General features: G+C 41.7%; 1 protein-coding gene across 2 annotated transcripts in view; it reads right to left on the reverse strand.

The window, feature by feature from the left end:
* EIF3M (eukaryotic translation initiation factor 3 subunit M) overlaps positions 1 to 7,388 on the reverse strand; it is a 29,483-nt gene extending 22,095 nt beyond the window's left edge. For both annotated transcript variants that reach the window (XM_077321946.1, XM_077321945.1), the window contains exons 1-5: positions 7,216 to 7,388; positions 5,841 to 5,973; positions 4,076 to 4,214; positions 3,513 to 3,636; positions 2,872 to 2,966 (exon numbers count right to left, since the gene is read on the reverse strand). In XM_077321946.1, the coding sequence (XP_077178061.1) occupies positions 2,872 to 2,966; positions 3,513 to 3,636; positions 4,076 to 4,214; positions 5,841 to 5,973; positions 7,216 to 7,257 (533 nt within the window). In that variant the 5' untranslated portion in view covers positions 7,258 to 7,388. The remainder of the gene's footprint in view (positions 1 to 2,871; positions 2,967 to 3,512; positions 3,637 to 4,075; positions 4,215 to 5,840; positions 5,974 to 7,215) is intronic.
* Positions 7,389 to 19,364: the final 11,976 nt, after the last annotated feature.

The raw sequence follows: 19,364 nt of genomic DNA on the forward strand, positions 1-19,364 counted from the left end.
GACAGAATGATCTCAGTTCGAATCCAAGGCAAACCATTCAACATCACAGTGATCCAGGTCTATGCCCCAACCACTGCTGCTGAAGAGGATGAAGTTGATCAGTTCTATGAAGCCCTACAACACCTTCTAGAAGCAACGCCAAAAAATGATGTGCTTATCATCATGGGGGATTGGAATGCTAAAGTAGGAAGCCAAAAGATAAACAGGATAACAGGCAAGTTTGGCCTTGGAGTACAAAATGAAGCAGGGCACAGGCTGGTAGAATTTTGTCAAGAGAATACAATGGTCATAGCAAACACTCTTTTCCAACAACCCAAGAGACGACTCTACACATGGACATCACCAGACGGTCAACACAGAAATCAGATGGACTATGTGCTCTGCAGCCAAAGATGGAAAAGTTCTATCCAGTCAATAAAAACAAGACCAGGAGCTGATTGTGGTTCAGATCATGAGCTTCTTGTTGCAAAATTTAAGCTTAAATTGAAGAAAGTAGGGAAAAGCACTAGGCCACTCAGGTATGAACTAAATCATATCCCCGACGAATACACAGTAGAGGTGACACATAGATTTAAGGAATTCGATCTGATAGACAGAGTGCCTGAAGAACTATGGACGGAGGTTCGCAACATTGTACAAGAGGTAGCAACTAAAACCATCCCAAAGAAAAAGAAATGCAAGAAATCAAAATGGCTGTCTGAAGAAGCTTTACAAATAGCTAAGGAGAGAAGGGAAGTGAAAGGCAAGGGAGAAAGAGAAAGATACACCCAATTGAATGCAGAATTCCAGAGAAAAGCTAGAAGAGATAAGAATGCCTTCTTAAATGAACAGTGCAAACAAATAGAAGAAAACAATAGAATGGAGAGGACCAGAGATCTTTTCAAGAAAATTGGAGATATGAAGAGAACGTTTCATGCAAAGTTGGGTATGATAAGGGACCAAAATGGTAGGGACCTCACAGAAGCAGAAGAGATTAAACAAAGGTGGCAAAATTATACAGAACAACTATACAAGAGTGAGCTTAACATCCCTGATGACCACAGTGGGGTAGTTACTGACCTGGAGCCAGACATCCTGGAATGTGAAGTCAAATGGGCCTTAGGAAGTCTGAGCAACAATAAAGCTAGTGGTGGTGACAGCATTCAAAATCTTAAAGGACAATGCAGTAAAAGTGCTACACTCAATATGCCAGCAAATTTGGAAAACTCAACAATGGCCACAGGATTGGAAAAGGTCAGTTTACATTCCAATCCCAAAGAAGGGCAATGCCAAAGAATGTTCAAACTACCGCACCATTGCACTAATTTCTCATGCTAGCAAAGTTATGCTCAAAATCCTACAAGCTAGGCTCCAGCAATATGTGGACCGAGAACTTCCAGAAGTACAGGCAGGATTTTGAAGAGGCAGAGGAACTAGAGATCAAATTGCCAACATACGCTGGAACATGGAGAAAGCTAGGGAGTACCAGAAGAACGTCTACTTCTGCTTCATTGACTATGTTAAAGCCTTTGATTGTGTGGAGCACAACAAATTGTGGCAAGTTCTTAAAGAGATGGGAATACCAGAGCATCTTATTTGTCTCTTGAGAAATTTATATGCAGGTCAAGAAGCAACAGTGAGAACTGAACATGGAATCACTGACTGGTTCAAAATTGAGAAAGGAGTTCGGCAAGGCTGTATACTGTCGCCTTGCCTATTTAACTTGTATGCAGAGCACATCATGAGAAATGCGGGATTAGAGGAGTCACAAATTGGGATCAAGATTGCAGGGAGAAATATCAACAACCTCAGATATGCAGATGATACCACTCTAATGGCAGAAAGTGAAGAGGAACTAAAGAGCCTGTTGATGCGGGTGAAGGAGGAGAGTGCAAAAGTTGGCTTGAGACTCAACATCAAGAAAACAAAGATCATGGCATCCGGCCCTCTCAATTCCTGGCAAATAGATGGGGAAGAAATGGAGATAGTGACAGATTTTATTTTCCTGAGCTCCAAGATCACTGCAGATGGGGACTGCAGCAAAGAAATTAAAAGACGCTTTCTCCTGGGGAGGAAAGCTATGGCAAATCTAGACAGCATCCTAAAAAGCAGAGACATCACCCTGCCAACAAAAGTGCGTTTAGTCAAGGCTATGGTCTTCCCAGTTGCAATGTATGGCTGCGAAAGTTGGACCATAAGGAAGGCCGAGCGTCAAAGAATTGAGGCTTTTGAACTCTGGTGCTGGAGAAGACTCTTGCGAGTCCCTTGGACTGCAAGGCGAACAAACCGGTCAGTCCTAGAGGAGATCAACCCTGACTGCTCTTTAGAAGGCCAGATCCTGAAGATGAAACTCAAATACTTTGGCCACCTCATGAGAAGGAAGGACTCCCTGGAGAAGAGCCTAATGCTGGGAGCGATCGAGGGCAAAAGAAGAAGGGGACGACAGAGAATGAGGTGGCTGGATGGAGTCACTGAAGCAGTAGGTGCAAACTTAAATGGACTCCGGGGAATGGTAGAGGACAGGAAGGCCTGGAGGATCATTGTCCATGGGGTCGCGATGGGTCGGACACAACAACTATTGTGCTATTACCCACCCTGAGCTCCAGAGGAAGGACGGGATATAAAAATAAAGTTGATGTTTTATCCAGAACAGCCCCATTTTCAGATCTGACCATACCCCCACTGGTAGCACCTCTGTTTTGTCAGGAGTAAGTTTCAGCTTTTTAGCCTGACTCCAGGCACCTGTTTACATTACTTATGAGTTATTTCATCCTACAAATTGCATTAACTTACTACACAGTGTCATCTACCTTGAGTCTCAGTGACAAAGACAGATCACAAAAGAAATAAAAAGAAATAAAATAATATGTTCTAGTATTTAGTGCTGATTACCTCTTTTTGCAGTCCACTAGCACATCATATAACAAACGAAGAAGAGTATGTTTCTTTTCTGTGTTGAGGTTCCAATCTGAAAGCCATTTTCGAACCTATACAAAAAGATTATAAACACAAGTTTTTAAAGATGGGTTGGCTGCTGAGAAAAATGAATTTGATTTTAACCTTGAAATGCAAGTATATTTTACAACAGACCATGAGGATGTAAGTTTGAAAATATTGTCCTATGTTCAAATTAAGGGCAGCAACCCTTAAGCAGAGGTTTATGTGGCTGGGACCCAAAGAACTGCATACAATTTGTTTTAAGTATTTTGGCTTGTGCTTCTCAAAGCAGTAGCTTCCTATATTGCATTGTAATACAATTTTGAAAATGAGGGGAACTTCCAAAGCAGTAGGTAATACACCACTGAGTTAAGTAGTTAATATTAAAAATCTACTTATGTCCAAGCTTCTGAGCATGCCCATAGCAGTTCTTGAATCCAAGACAGTATTTATGGCTTTACATTTTCCTTTAAAAAGATCAACTGGATCCCAGAAAACAAAAATGCTTGCATCAAAACAAAAACAAAAAAAGGACGACACCATAAAAATATTTCCTTGATCACCAAGTTATATACGCAAACTATTCAACAGCTTACCTGTTCCAATTCAGTTGGAATGTACTGTATAGCACCGCAAGTAGAGGCTACTTTAATGAGGCTGCAGTAGACTGTATACCTGGAAGGGGTATTCTTATCCATGCCATGGAAGAGATTACTCAGCCTAGGTAATAATGAAAATTCTCAGCTTGTAATTTGTTAATGGAAAGAACATACATCAAAGTAAACCCCATTGGAATAACTACAAGTTTTTAAACTTTAAAGCCAACAGGTATACCATGTCAATTGAATCCTGCATCAAAGAACCTTTAAGCACTCAGGTTTTTAAAACTGAGCTTCACAAGCTCTAGCGGTCTTATTTCAGTCTTATTTTACTGATAAAAGAGTCCTGAGTCATCAAAAAACTCCCATGCAGCAGAGCAACATGCCACTGGAACAAAATTATAGGATCCAATTTAATGTATGTACAGTTCCATTCTCACTCTGAACAGGTGCCAAAATACTCAGAATTCCTACATGTTCTACCACAGACATTCTAATTTTCATCTACAATTAATGAGGAAGGGCATGTTTTATTCCCATTAGCTACACAAAACACTCACAGCTGAAGTCTAAGAGATGGTCGTTCACCTTCCCGAAATTTGACCAATTTCTCACATAGGCTTTCAATCAAAGCCTCTTGCTTGTCAGGTTCCAGAATAAGTAGCAGAGACACTACACTGTTCATCACACTTTCAACATCTACAAAGAAAACAAAAAGGATATTTGACTGCAGAAATAACTAAGACTAATTTGTCTTTTCCTCTAAGCACACCAGACCAGCCATTATGACTTATTTTATGTTAGTTGCCAGATATACAGAAAAACATTTCCAAAATCACGTGCCTGTCAAAAAATGCTTTTATGAACTAACACACTGGCTTCTGCCAGCAGCTGCTCCCTGCTGTGCCCATCAGCAACCAGCTACCTCCGCAGAAAGGGTAAAGACAGTGAGGAAATTTCCACTAGCTTAATTCTATAGAGCTATAATTAATATTATTAATCATCTTGGACAAGTGTCCTGGGGAAGATTCCCGCCTTCAAAAGACTCTGTCTACAGTCCCAGTCACACTACCACATATTGTTTTGGAGTGTCCAGTCTTCTCTCCCCAAAGAGCTTCTATCCAGTCATATTTGATGGATTTAAATTCCAAAGTCAATTCTAGAGCCTTCATCATCAAATTAATGCTTTCAGAAAAGGATCCTATTAAACTTGCCGGGGTAGCTGATGCTTTCGGAAGCATGTTCCAAATAAATAACTTTGTTTGTTAGTGTGCGAACGTAGTCTTGTCTGATCCATTCTGTTTCTTTGGATTATGATTGTGAATGCCAATAAAGGCTTTCTGTGTCGGAGTCACCAGAATCACTCAGCTTGTAGTCATCTTGGGTATGCTTTTGGCAAAACATAGGGGGGATATTGGGGAGGGGAATGGCAGACCACCCGGTGTTGAGTCAGCCAAGAAGACATGACTTGGTGCTTGCACAGGGGATACCTTTTACCTTCAGGTGGGATATACACAGAGATGTAAAATTTCCATAAGTTTTGAAGCCATGGGGAAAAAGTTGTGTTTTTTGAGAGAAAAAACAACCAGAAAATTTGGAAAACACTGAAATATATGCAATACTCACTGTTCTATCAAACCCAAACTAATTTTACTGCTCTAACATAATCTATAACTTACTTCGTATATAAAATAGCAGTATTTGACATGTTTATGAAATTTTAGTTATAAATGCTTTAGTTTTACTCAAGCAAAATTGCAAATGTACCCAATACTTGACAACAACTGCAAGCTGATGCATCCTATGCTATCTTGACACATTAATTTTTGCTATTTAGTTAGAGAGTGCTAAGTTGTCAACAAAGCGTTTAGTTTTCGTTTAAGGCTTCAGTGCACTTTCAGCCCCACCTCTTTCTGATCTTTTTTCCTCCCTCTGGCAAGGTAGTGAAATAAACTCCTTTTGACCCAGTCCCTGAATAAATATACATCCGGTCAAAACAACCCAGAAGGTCTGAGAAGCAATGAAAGCTCTGCATGCTCCCCTCAAGAAGACTGGGTATCCTTCTAGGTAAAGAAATAGATCTTGGATTTAAGATATGTATATATTTTCAGTATGCCTACCTTGTATACTCATTTAATGTTGTAATCCTATATACTATAATGCACACATACCTGCTATCAAATGAAATATTTGCAATTATCTTGAAGAATGAAGTCTCTGTTTCATAACTAGCAGACACATTATTTAACTCAAATTGCACCACAACTCTCTATTGCCAGCAATTCAAACATTTACCAATCTTTCTAAAAACTTGCAGACACACACCTTTATCATCGTCCTTTAGGCACACATCACAAGCCTCGATGATCTGAGCCAAGTCAACATGAAGGCCACCTTCGGAATTCTCCTCAGAGATCTCAGCTCCCTTAGATTTCAGGTAAGCCCTAAGTTCTGCAGCCTTTTAACAAAAGAGAAGGGGTATCAGTGCATAATGCAATATACCCAGCCACTCATATTAAATTTCAATAAAAAGACAACCCTGCTTTATAATTTTAAAAAACATAATTTATGAAGAAGTGTTTTTTATACTCTACTTTTCTCTACCCTTAAGAGTCTCAGTGGCTTACAGCTGCCTTACCTTCCTGTCTCCCAACAGTCACCCTGTGAGGCGGAAGGGGGGGGGGGGCTGAGAGAGTTGTAAGAGAAACTGACTGCCCCAAGGTCACCAGCAGACTTTCTCTTCAACACTGGGGAATCAAACTTGATTTGTCAGGTTCAAGTCTGCTACTCTTAACCACTTACCATGCTGGCTATACAACACCAGTTTAAGTACAGCAAGTTAAGAGAAAGTTTACACCAGCCCAGTATAAAGTAAAAGCCCTGGAGTAAATAAGGTATTTCAATAATTGTATGTTCACTGCCGTGGAAAGTGCATAAAATTCCATCATTCCTATTTAAGAACATAAGAACCCTGCTGAATCAGACCAGTGATTCAGCTAGAGAAGCATCCTGTTTTACACAGTGACCAGCTGGTTACTTGGAAGGGCCAACAAGACACAGAATGTAAGAGCCTTTCCATGGTTGCCTCCTGGCACTGATATTCAGAGGTATTTGACTATTCCCAATGTAAAGACCAAATGCAGTGTGTCCCCCCTAGTGGTGTGTGCGTATAGTTGGTTAATAAATGACACACATCCAATGCTAGCTAGTCCTCTGGCAGCAGTTCCCATATAGCTACTGTAATGTTTCAAGGGATCTAGCATGGACTACATGCTCTGGTGAAAACGACAGTAAACAGCCTCTGAAACTGTGGCCTGCTAATGCCCCAGTTGGCAGTAACCACACTAAGTACTATATTCCCGACCCACAGCTACTCGTACGTCAGGCAGGGAAATACTGATTCCCCCGGAAGCTCCGGCAACTGGTTGCTTTTGACGGCAGACCTGTGTGCTCTAGACAGGGCTACCATTTTAAGTGCCATTTCTCGGGCGCCGGAGCGGGCAAGTGGCTGGTCGCAGGACAAGCTCGGGGAAAAGCCACTGCTAAAGAGGAGGAGGGAGCCGAGCGCCTCCACGAACTAGACCTCAACTCGCCGCAGCAACCGCCTGTCCGCTCCGTGCTGGAAGCAGAGGCCCAGCCAGGGAGTCCCAGGGAAGAAACGCTGCCCGCCCGAATGGGCGCCCCTGTTGCCTGTCCCCACCTGGTCCTCCTCAGTGATGTCGATGAAAGCCGGGACGCTCATGGTAGCAATGGCTGCGCTCCTCGCCCCACCACGCCTGCCGACCGGAAAGGCTGGGCGCGCGCACTCACGCAGGCACGCACGGCCGCCGGCCGGAGAGTGGCGCGCGGGTTCCGCTTCCGGGGCACGGCTGCTCCCGGTCTCGCAGGGTTCGCGGCTGGCTCTTTCCGCAGGCGAGCAAAGCTGTGCCTGCCCTGCTGAGGCTGGACCAGAAATGTGCTGCGCGTTTGCGGCTCCTAAATCGTCACTGAAATGCGGGTCGGAAGTGTCGTTGGCCTTCCCTCCAGCAGCCGCTGTTAAAATGCGCCTGTTTACTGCGGGGACCAAACGGTGTCATTTCAGATACTTTTTGTTGGGCACACATTTTCCATTCCCACTTCAAGGTATGCTTGTTGCTTAGAGAAGACGTGTCCTGGCCCTTTGGGGCTTATACGTGTAGAAACGAGATTTCGTGGCATGAGGGTAAACGACTTATTCAGTATAGTTTGCCAGCCTCCAGGGAGGACCTGGAACTATAACTGATCTCCAGACTACATACATCAGTTTCTAGTAGGAAAAGGCTGCATTGGAAAGCGGACTGTGTGGTAGTGCCTTGCTGAGGTTCTTTCCACGAACCCTTTACTCCCTAGGCTCCGCCCTCAAATCTCCACGAATTTTCCAGCCTGAAGTTGTCAAGCCTTGCTCATTATTTCTCTGTTTAAGAGATGACTTTCCTTTGCAGGCAGTTGGCAGCCTCAATGCTGACTTGATATAGCAAAAGGCAGAATATATTGCAATATGATTTAAGTTTAAATCTTAGCTTTTCCAATAAACACAGAAAAGATAGTTAGCAACCTGCATAATATCATTGAGGGATGTCTTTTCCTGTAAAAGATGCTGATTACACAGCTATTCTTTCTTCTTTAGTCCATTCTGCAATCTTATATATGACACTAATACTACTAGTGTATTCTGAAAATAGTTTCTAACATCTTTTGGGTAATTTTGGGATGCTTTCACAATAATTTTTATTGGCTCACATGAAAGATTCTGCAAAAAGTTTATTTTGTTAATTATGCTAAACTGTGGATGTACTGATAGTGTATTTCATTATACATCTAAAATGTAGTAGCTGTGTCAGACTTTAATATGTATTTGTCACAGCTGTGCAGTTTTGTTTGTTAGCAGTCTTCTAATATAACTGGAAGGATTAGTTGCAAATATTTTTGTGTTCACTAATGCTTAATGTCTGAAAATAAATGCTAAGCCTGTCATAAACTGGGATATTCCAGACTCCTTGCTGTCTGTCAGTCTCCCTAGGCCCCTCCCTACCACCAGTACAGCAAAAAAGGTTTTCCAAATTTGAGGAACTACCCAGAAATGCACAATAATATTGGCATGTAATTTTTAAAACAGTGATCTCCTCATGGCTTGGTGAAAACGGATTGTGCTTTTAGGAGCCATGTATTGTTGAGAACAATTGGGTGTCAACTGAAGAAGAAAAGCAGAATAGAAATTGATAATAGTGTTTGTTTATTTATTTAGTATCACTTTAGATATATTACTTGTACTTCAATTTTTGTTGTTTTGCATTGACTTAAATACTATCCTTACCTGAGGCCTCACCAAGTTTTGTGCAAAAAACCTGGTCCCAACAATGGTAGGTGTGCTGTGCTCAAAAGTTCCTTCGCAGTTTTTCCCCCTTGCATTGAATGCCATTTACTTACACAGCCAAGTGAGACACCAGCTTTCCATTTTCTTCTCTTTTGTTTTAGTACTCTCCTAGTTCACCCATTTCTATTTAAGGACAGAGAAGGCAGGTGGAAGAAGAAATAGTAAGGTTTATGAGAACAGTTACAAATAAACATTGCATTAGGTTTCATAAAACTCTGAAATTCCAGCCTGAGAAATATTGAATTTAATTCCTGCAGTTTATCTGTTAAGTCCAATAATTCTTAAACTAAGTTTTTAAAGTATGTATACACATGTACCACCAACAAGCTTATGTTCAGCACAGAAAGGAGCTTTCAAGGCAAATGAGAAACGGCTAGTTTGCCACTGCCTTTTCTTGGTAGTCTCTCATCCAAGTATCAAGCCTACTTAGCTCCTGAGAGTGGTGTATACCATGCCATCTTCCCTTCTGTTTTATTTGCAAATACCATGGATGGCAAATAATATTTTAGAAGTGCCTGCTTCTTCTAATGTGATACCTACTGTTACAAAAGTTAGCATTATCGAAAACAAATAGAATAAACTTCAATATGAAAACTCCTGCAAATTCAGTTGATCTGTCTGTACAATTAATTGATTTAAGATTAATGAGGTATTCTAAAAATAAGAATTCTTACCTGTACAGACTCTTTAAATACTCTTTTAGAATGCAGTGGTTCTTCCAATGGCAGTGCTTCTCATGCATACCTTCCCTTTTAAAAATAAAATATTAATATGCATTGTTCATGACATGTTTATCCTCTGTGACACTTATTTCAGTGTGTTTTATTTCCATTTTTCTCTAATTGAGGAAGTGTCTATTCCATGTTTTACTTTTTCTAAATAGTATTTTTTAACATTCATTTAGTGCCAAGAGAATGATAGATGCTGATTTTTAAAGACCACTCTGTATCACAACAGCACAGTTAGTGTATGACTTCACAATAGCTTTTCTGAGAAGAATGTTTAACTGCTTTCTTAACTTGCCAGGCAGTCCTGCAGTGGAATGCAATAACCTGACAGGTCGTCAGAGTCCACTAATACTAACAAGGATGAATGGATCAGGAAGATTTCCATAGTGGAATGTGGCTGCTGGAGAAGGCCCTCCCCCACTTCTTAGGAACTATAAACTTGAGAAGAAAGAAAACTCATAAAGGTTCTCACAGAATCCAGTCTCTGACTATCACACTGGAGATTATGATAAAACTTTCGGGGAGGGGGTGGGCTACGTTCTCCTTTCTCTATTTTTTGCAGGACTCTTGCACTTCTCTTTATGGCATGCTGGTTAGATGTCTTGAAGACAACTTGCTGACCTAGAACTGATTTAATATGACTGTTTTTGTATTCCTAGATACCTATAGGTGTCTCAGGAGCTATTCAGCCAATTAGCTGATGTAAAAATCCTTAAAATGGTGTAATAATCCTTAAATATCCTGTTTAAGATATATTAGTCCTCTGTCTAATGTGGCCAGTCTCCCCAAAACTAATAAAGGAAAGTTTGTTTTTTTTAATGTGGAACACCTCTTTTGGCATGCTTGGTGAAATGGAAGTAAGTCCGTAAGTCCCGCCCACCAAGCATGCCGGAAGACCCTGAGAGGTGGCCACCACAGAGGCAGCCCGCAGTGGTGGTGGCAGCCGAGGAGACTGGCCAAGCTGCAGGGGTGCCACGCATTGACTCCAGGGCAGCTGTGGCAGCGGAGCAGGCTGGCCCCGCCATGGCAGTGCTGCCCATGGACGCTGGGGCAGCTGTGGAGGTGGAGCAGGCCAGCCCAGTTGCAGAGACAGTGCCCACAGAGGCTGGGGCAGCTGCGTACCGCCGCCCATGGGGGCTGGCCCAGCCGCAGCACCGTGGGAGCCCCAAGGCAGCCAGCTGTGAGTCACCCAGCTGAGGTGGCAGAGGACCACTGAACAGGGCAGCCCTGCTGCAAGAGGTGAGGAGGGGGGAAGGGAGTGGGGAGGAAGGAGTCTCTGTTTGTTTGTATGTGTGTCTGAGAGGGGGGAGGGATCGCGGATGAGGTCAAGGAAGCAATAGGCAAGGGGGGAGAGGGCAGGAGGGAAAGAGTCTGTTTGTGTATCTAAGAGAGAGACGGAGGAGGGAGGGACGAGGAAGGACATGGAAGCAAGAAGTAAGGGAAGGGAGGGGGCGGGAAGAAGTCTGTGCCAGTTCTCCCTTACATGGATGTGTTCTATATAAGGGGCGAGAATCCTTTTTTTTGGGGGGGGGGAGTAAATTATTTTTTATGAACATTAGAAAAGGAAGAAAAATAGAATTAAGAAAAGAATTAACCATTCCATTTTCGGTTTTGCCACTGGGCTAATACATGTTATAAATCTATTTATCCATATAATCCACATGGAAATGTAATTGATCCTGAAATTCTTCAGGATGTCTTCTATTTAGTAAACTCATCAGCTTCGCCATCTTGCAGAGTTCTCCCAGCTCGTCAAGCCAGTCTATCATTTTGGGTAGCTGCCCTTGCATATGGGGTTTAGTTTGAAATAATATTGTTTAAATTCTGTCATATCAGAGATAGAGTTCTGTTTAAATTCAGATTTGAGCTTTTCTGTAATTTACAGATATTCAAACCATCTAACACTCTTCCTTTCTTTTTTGAGTATGTCCCAGCTTTTAGGCTTTCCCATCGGGGGTGAGAATACTTGACAGGGAAAAAAAATTAAGTCTCTTTGTTCTTCAAATTACTAAAGCAGATTTCTTATGTAGTTAGCAAACAATTGAGTTACAAGACTATTGCATATTTTTCCTTTTGCAAATATTAGAGATGTTATTTTTAGTCAGTCCCAATTGATTGCCATGCATTGTTTGTCTGATGTTATATTGATGTTGATGAAAAAAGCCACAGAAGTCAGAGAACTCATTGCATTATTTCTAGTATCTCTGGTACAGACAAGGCACAAAACAGTTTCTTTATAGTATGTGCACTAGTAAATGGATGGGTAAGTCTTTGTCCATTGCATGCATAACTCAGAAATGAAAGTACATGATAAGCCTATAGCTTTAATGTACTTATTGGTAACAGTACTAACGACATAGTGATCACAGCCAACAAATACCAACATGATGGTGTTTATGACAGCAATTCTGAACAAGTTGACGCAAAATCCTATTCAGGTCTGCTCAATGGGATTTACTCTCAGGAAAGTGTTCTTAGGATTGCAGTGTAATGTGGCTTTGACCTACATATGTTTGAGCTACCTGCATATTGCTGTGCTTAAGCATCCTCGTTTTCCATGTTTGCCAAGATTTTTTCTGCTATCACTTGTCATTATCAACATTGGGTTAGTTAACTCCTCCCATCTACAGTGCTACAGAGATTCCACCCCTCTCATAAAACACTCTTTTAGGAGGCAGAAAGAAATGTAAATATAAACCTGGCTAAATCAGAGGAGCAAACCAACAATTTTAGGCATGTGTGGCGGGAGGGGGGATGCTCATGCCAAACAGAGGTATCAATTATTTTTCCTAACAAGCTCCCTTGATGTCACGCTGTTAACGGCTATCGAATCTTCACTGTTTTTTAAAGCTACTTTGTCTGAAGTGGCTGCTGTTAAGACAGGAGAAGGTAAAAGCTTCTTTGGGTGTTTGGACATAGAATCATAGAATCATAGAGTTGGAAGCGGCCATACAGGCCATCTAGTCCATTCCCCTGCTCAACGCAGGATCAGCTCTAACCATCCTAAAGCATCCAAGAAAAGTGTGTATCCAACCTTTGCTTGAAGACTGCCAGTGAGGGGGAGCTCACCACCTCCTTAGGCAGCCTATTCCACTGCTGAACTACTCTGAAATTTTTTTTCCTGATATCTAGCCTATATCATTGTAGTTGTAGTTTAAACCCATTACTGCACATCCTTTCCTCTGCAGCCAACGGAAACAGCATCCTGCCCTCCTCCAAGTGACAACCTTCCAAATTCTTAAGAGGGCTATCATGACCCTCTCAACCTCCTTTTGTCCAGGCTGAACATTCCCAAGTCCCTCAACCTATCTTCATAGTGCTTGGTCCATTGGCCCCAGATCATCCTCGTTGCTCTCCTCTGTACCCTTTCAATTTTATCAATGTCCTTCTTGAAGTGAGGCCTCCAGAACTGCACACAGTACTCCAGGTGTGGTCTGACCAGTGCCGTATACAATGGGACTATGACATCTTGTGATTTTGATGTGATGCCCCTGTTGATACAGCGCAAAATGGCATTTGCCTTTTTTACCGATGCATCACACTGCCTGCTCATGTTTAGCTTACAATCCACAAGTACCCCAAGGTCTCGTTCACACACAGTGTTACCTAGAAGCGTATCCCCCATCCAGTAGGCATGCTTTTCATTTTTCTGACCCAGATGCAGAACTTTACACTTTTCTTTATTAAATTGCATCTTGTTCTCATTTGCCCATTTTTCCATTGTGTTCAGATCTCGTTGAACTCTGTCTCTATCTTCCGGAGTATTTGCCAGTCCTCCCAATTTGGTATCATAACACAGTCTTGGATCATGTGTTCTGTAATAGCAACCGTGTATCTGTAATCTCCTTCACCAGCAAGGTAATGATGATGCTGGCTATGGTTTGGCCATCTGTTGCATCTGCATAATTTCAGAATCTGTGATGGGTTTGACATTACAAGATTGGGAAAAGGCAAAATTTTCAATTTGTATGTCATTCCTTAAGCTACCCTGACACCTGTATTAGAATATTAAGCAAGCAGACACTCATCTTTCCCTGCCAGCTTAAAATGAATAATTATTGTTAATAAATATTAGTTCATAAAACCAATAGGATTTGGCATTTCCAGAGCTTTTTGTCTTCAAACTTGAAAAAATGTACTTTGCTTGGACTATGAATAAACATTCTTATTTTGTAACTTATATAGCAGGTGTTTTTCTTAACCTTTTGTGTGTGGAAGAAATCCCAAGTCAGAGGAAATGAGCCCTCTTTTATTTAAATTTCCTGAGATTAGAGGAAGAACACTTGCCAAACAATACCTCTTCACTTCAAAACCTCTCCTCATAAATTATGTTAGGGGATCTTATTAAACGTCTGTAAAAATTTCCTATTAAAAATAGTTGATTGCAGCCGAGATCATTGCAGCTTTGGTGCTTGCACTGAAATACCGCAGCTGTCCCAACGAAATATATTGAGAGACAAAAGGTTTTGTTTCCTTAGCAATAAATTATTTTTGTGATATCCAAAGTAAGATAAAACTTTCACTTATGTACAAGTGAAAGAAGATTCTGGTGATAACTTCAAATAATCTATAAAAATAATATGAGAATGTGGATACCAAATTAAAATCAGACTTCCTTTATGTATAGCAAACCAATTACTTTTGAAACCAGTGAAGATTATAACCCTGGATAATGGAAAGTTCCATCCCCCCCCCCAAAAGCTCCATATACTTGAAGTTGATATTTTTCAAGTCTTCCGTCCAAGATCTACATGAAAGAAGACATTTACAGTGGCATTTAAAGTAACATTCCTTAATTAGAGAAATACTTAGCCATGCTCCACACTAACCATGTGCCCAATATGGTTATTACTTCAGAAAAGTAATACCGTGTGTATAGGATAATTTAATTGGTGCACTTCTTTGCATGCCCTATAGAGGGCCAGAGGGGGAAAGTGAGTTGACCCTCACAGCTCCTTGCAGGCTCCCCAAATGAACAGTTGGACCCAGCCCAGTGACCAGCTCCAAAGAGCAGCCAGAACCATACAGAGTTTTCTTGAAAGGAAGGAAGGACGGACAGACGGAAGGAAGTAAAACTGAAGATAAAGGTAGATTAGCTGGTGCGTGAGAAGGTCAGTAGGAAACCAGGAAAGACTGTAGGGGCCTTGAGAAAAGGAAAAAAAGAACTAGAGCAAGAAGGAAAAATGAGATGACCCCACATTTCCTTGCAAGTCTGCAACCTGGATATATATTTCTACTCAATTTTTTTAAAAATTCTAATTGTTAAATGCAAAAGTTTATTACATTTCAGGGGCTAATGTTAAGAGGGCCCTAAATAAAGGATGATATTTGAAAGCTGCAGACATCAATTACCAATATAAGCTAAAAGTAATGGCAAACGTTTATGCATAGATTTCCAAGATTGTGATTTTAACACCATAGGTAAAAATGGCTGACTGTACCACAGGATTTGGATTCTTTACTTTGGCATGCTAAAAGAATCAACAAGATAGCTTATGCCATTTTTTAAAAAAGTTGTCTACTTAGTCTCATTATTCTAAAGAAATTTCTACTATGTGGAGTGTATTGTCTATATCTGGGTCAAGCTCTTTGTGTATACTATTATTTATTAGTAAGAAAAGAACCAAATATGTTTAGCCACCACACAGCAAATAAATAAGACAAATCCCTGTTACAAACACTCACACTTCAAACAAAAAAGGGATGTAAAAGGGATTCAGAAAATTCCCTCCCAGTGTTAAGATACAGGCTGTAGAGGTGGTGAGATTAGTAAAACAGAAAACCAACAAATTATTTATTTATTTATATTTTATTTATTTTATTATATTTATATACCGCCCTCCCTGGAGGCTCAGGGCGGTTTACATAAGAACAAACAACAATACATGAAACAATCTATAAACATGTGAATAACTTTAATAACTAATGGTTGTAACCATATAACAATGTAACAGTATAAACAATATAGACAATACAACAGTGCAACAATACAAACAGGTCCATTGGTGGAATTCTGAGGGGGGGCAGGGGGCGGGGGGGGGAGCAGGGGCCTTTCAGTCACTGTTGATTACGTCTGGTCTCAACCAAATGCCTGGCAGCAGAGCTCCTTTTTGCAGGCCCTGCGGAACTGTTTAAGCTCTGTCAGGGCCCTGATCTCCTCCAGGAGCTCGTTCCACCAGGTGGGGGCCAGAACAGAGAATGCTCTGGTCCTAGTTGAGACCAGGTGGACTTCTTTAGGGCCAGGGATTCTTAGCTGGTTGGTGGCAGTGGAGCGCAGAACTCTTTTGGGGGCATAGGCGGGGAGGCGGTCCCTCAGGTACACTGGGCCCTGACTGCATATGGCCTTGAAGGTAATTACCAGAACCTTTAGTCTGATCCGGAATTCAACTGGCAACCATTGCAGCTGGTGGAGAATAGGCCAGATGTGAGACCTCCACGGTGTTGCTGTGAGTATCCTGGCCGCTGCATTTTGAACCAGCTGTAGTTTCCGGGTCAAGGCTAAAGGCAGGCCTGCATACAGCGAGTTACAAAAGTCCAGTCTAGAGGTGACCGTCGCATGGCTAGGTGTTCCGGGGCCAGGTAGGGCGCTAGTAGCTTGGCTTGGCGGAGATGGTATAATGCCAGCCGCGCTACCTTTGTGATCTGGGCTTCCATTGTGAGGGAAGCATCCAGAATCACGCTTAGATTCCTGGCAGAGCAAGCCGTAGAGAGCTGCACACCATCCAGGGCAGGCAGACGCGCTTCCTCGAATGGGCCCTTCCTACCCAGCCACAGGACCTCTGTCTTTGAAGGATTGAGCTTCAGATGACTCTGCTTGAGCCATCTCGTCACTGTTTCCAGGCAGCTGGCTAATGCTTCTGGGGGAGAGTCAGGGCGGCCATCCATCAGGAGGAAGAGCTGGGTGTCATCTGCATGTTGATGGCAACCCAACACAAACTTCTGTACCATTTGTGTGAGAGGGCGCATGAAGATGTTGAAATTAAAAGAGAATATGCTGAAATAACCATATGAAAGATACTTCAAGCAGATATCTTTGCATAAAAAAGGAACAAAGAACAAATGGGTTCTGGCAGCTAGAAGACTGGGAAGAAGGGACATTCAAGTTCTATGGAATTCTGGACTATCTGAGCAGAAAAGAATAAAGTGGGGAATGAGAGAAGTGTTAAAGCAATGTGGGAATAAAAGCCATGGTAAATATTAAATGTAAAGGTGGGAAGTTTATGCTGGAGGCTCATTGGCATAGAAGGTCAGCTGAGTGAACTGAGGAGTATTGGATGTGGTCAAAGGTTGCAATATAACAATATTAAAATCAGTGGGAGCTTTGTCATTTACTTCAGTAGGATGTGGATTGCACCCAAAGACTACTTGCAAGGTAATCTATTCTGGCAGTGGAGTTCTGAATAGAAATAAAGACGTCCAGAGGAAGGCTAATGGAAAGAAGGCTGCAACTCCCCCACATGCAATATTCAAGACAGAACAAAATTAATTAATTATTGAGAGACAGTTTGGTGTAGTGGTTAGGAGTGCGGACTTCTAATCTGGCGAGCCAGGTTCAATTCTGCGCTCCCCCACATGCAGCCAGCTGGGTGACCTTGGGCTCGCCACGGCACTGATAAAACTGTTCTGACCGGGCAGTAATATCAGGGCTCTCTCAGCCTCACCCACCCCACAGGGTGTCTGTTGTGGGGAGAGGAATGGGAAGGCGACTGTAAGCCGCTTTGAGCCTCCTTCGGGTAGGGAAAAGCGGCATATAAGAACCAACTCTTCTTCTTCCTCTTCTTCTAATTAATTTCCCACCACACCCAACAATGGCCTGTGGCTGGGTTACAGAGTTCTCGATAAAAACCCAATAAAACCCCCATTAAAAGAACGTCCAAAATACAGCAAAACACAGTGAACAATGCAATAAAAACTTGATCCCCACACCAATAATCTAGTAACCCACTATTGGGGAAGGGAGGGGGATGGCCCTCGCTGGCAAAACAACCCAGGTGCTAACACTAGCCCTGGGGGGGGGGGGCGACAATCTTTCTCACTGCCTTGGCCTCAACCATAGACCTGGTGGAAGAGCTCCATTTTGCAGATCCTGTGGAATGTAGAAATTCCCACAGGAACTGCAGCTCAGCCAACAAAGTTTTATTTAGGGTATGAGCTTTTGTGTGCATGCATATAAAGGGGGGGGGTTGTTGCCAGGAAGATACCTAAGTAACATGGTTATTATAGTTGAGACTAAACCATGTGATCTTGGGGAAGAGAGAAGCTATACATAATCTCACAGGCTGGACTTCACAAGAGCAAATTTTGGCAAAGTTATGTTGTATAAAATCCCATGGTCAGAAAAAACTTGAGGTGGAAGTCCAAGAAGGTTGGGAGAGCCAGTTTGGTATAGTGGTTAGGAGTGCAGACTTCTAATCTGGTGAGCCAGGTTGAATTCTGCACTCTCTCACACACAGCCATCTGGGTGACCTTGAGCTTGCCACAGCACTGATAAAGCTGTTTTGACCAAGCAGTGATATCAGGGCTCTTTCAACCTCATCCACCTCACAGGGTGTCTGTTGTGGGGAGAGGCAAGGGAAGGCGACTAAGCCCTTTGAGACTTCTTCAGGTAGAGGCATATAAGAACCAACTGTTCTTCTTTCTCAAAAGTGAAATACCGAAAGCACAATCGCAGACAATCGCACACACACACCCACACCTCCAAGGAATCAAGAACTGAGGGCCATTCCGCACAACCGCCAATGTAGCTAAATCTGAGCGCTATTGAAATCTAGCGGAAAAAAGGCTCTCCCACAAGCACTGTTTTCGTTACCCACAAGTTTTTTGGTCTTTATATTTAAAAAAGAAATTGATCATGTGGAACCAAAGTTAATCGCTCCTAAATCCAATTTATTTTACTGTGAAGGTTAAGCACAGTTTCTTCCATTGAAAATATGAGGATTAAAAAGAGTTTACCTACAGCTGGAAATCCCCTTTTATATTTTCTTCTGTGATGCTTTAATCTGGTGCCTGCATATTCCAAAATTTTATATATTAACTCAAAAAATGAACCCCAAATGAAGAAAATACTGTACTCGGGTTTCAAATGTGAATGGTTTAAATTTCATTTTTGTTTAATTTGATCTACACAACATATTACACCCCCTTCAAGCTCTAGCTCTTAAAGATAAATAAATCACTTAAACAGGGCCACAAGAAATAAAGGTCACAATGGTTTCAGAATTTACAGGTCTCTGCATTTATCAGGTGGAAACATGCTGCATTTCACTATTTCATAAAATATCCTTTAAAAAAAAATCAGTCTCTGTGTGTCATTATGGAAGAAATGAATGATGACAGTGAATGAAGATTTTTTTTTCAGGACCACCAGGACTTTCACATCAGTTTTCAATTTCTGTAAAAATGTTATATGCTTGTGGGCCTATTTTACTCCTACATCCTCTACTAAGTCAGAATAGTGCCCCCTTTCCTTAAACAGACTGAGAAGTTCAGCTTTCACTATATCTGCAATATTAAATATTGCTTTGTTAATGGCTGCTGGTTTATTCTTTGATAACCCCCATATTCCAAACATTGATTCCAAATGCCTAGATTTCCAACAGCTTCAGCATCTATTGAATTATATGGAAATATCTCTGTCTTACATGAGTTTCTTATTTTCTTACTAATTCTGCTATTTTCCTTTATCTCTTTGGGTAAATGATAGCATTTTACATTATTTAATACATATTA

This window comes from Paroedura picta, chromosome 2, assembly GCF_049243985.1.
Source record: "Paroedura picta isolate Pp20150507F chromosome 2, Ppicta_v3.0, whole genome shotgun sequence".
NCBI classification, from domain to species: Eukaryota; Metazoa; Chordata; class Lepidosauria; order Squamata; family Gekkonidae; genus Paroedura; species Paroedura picta.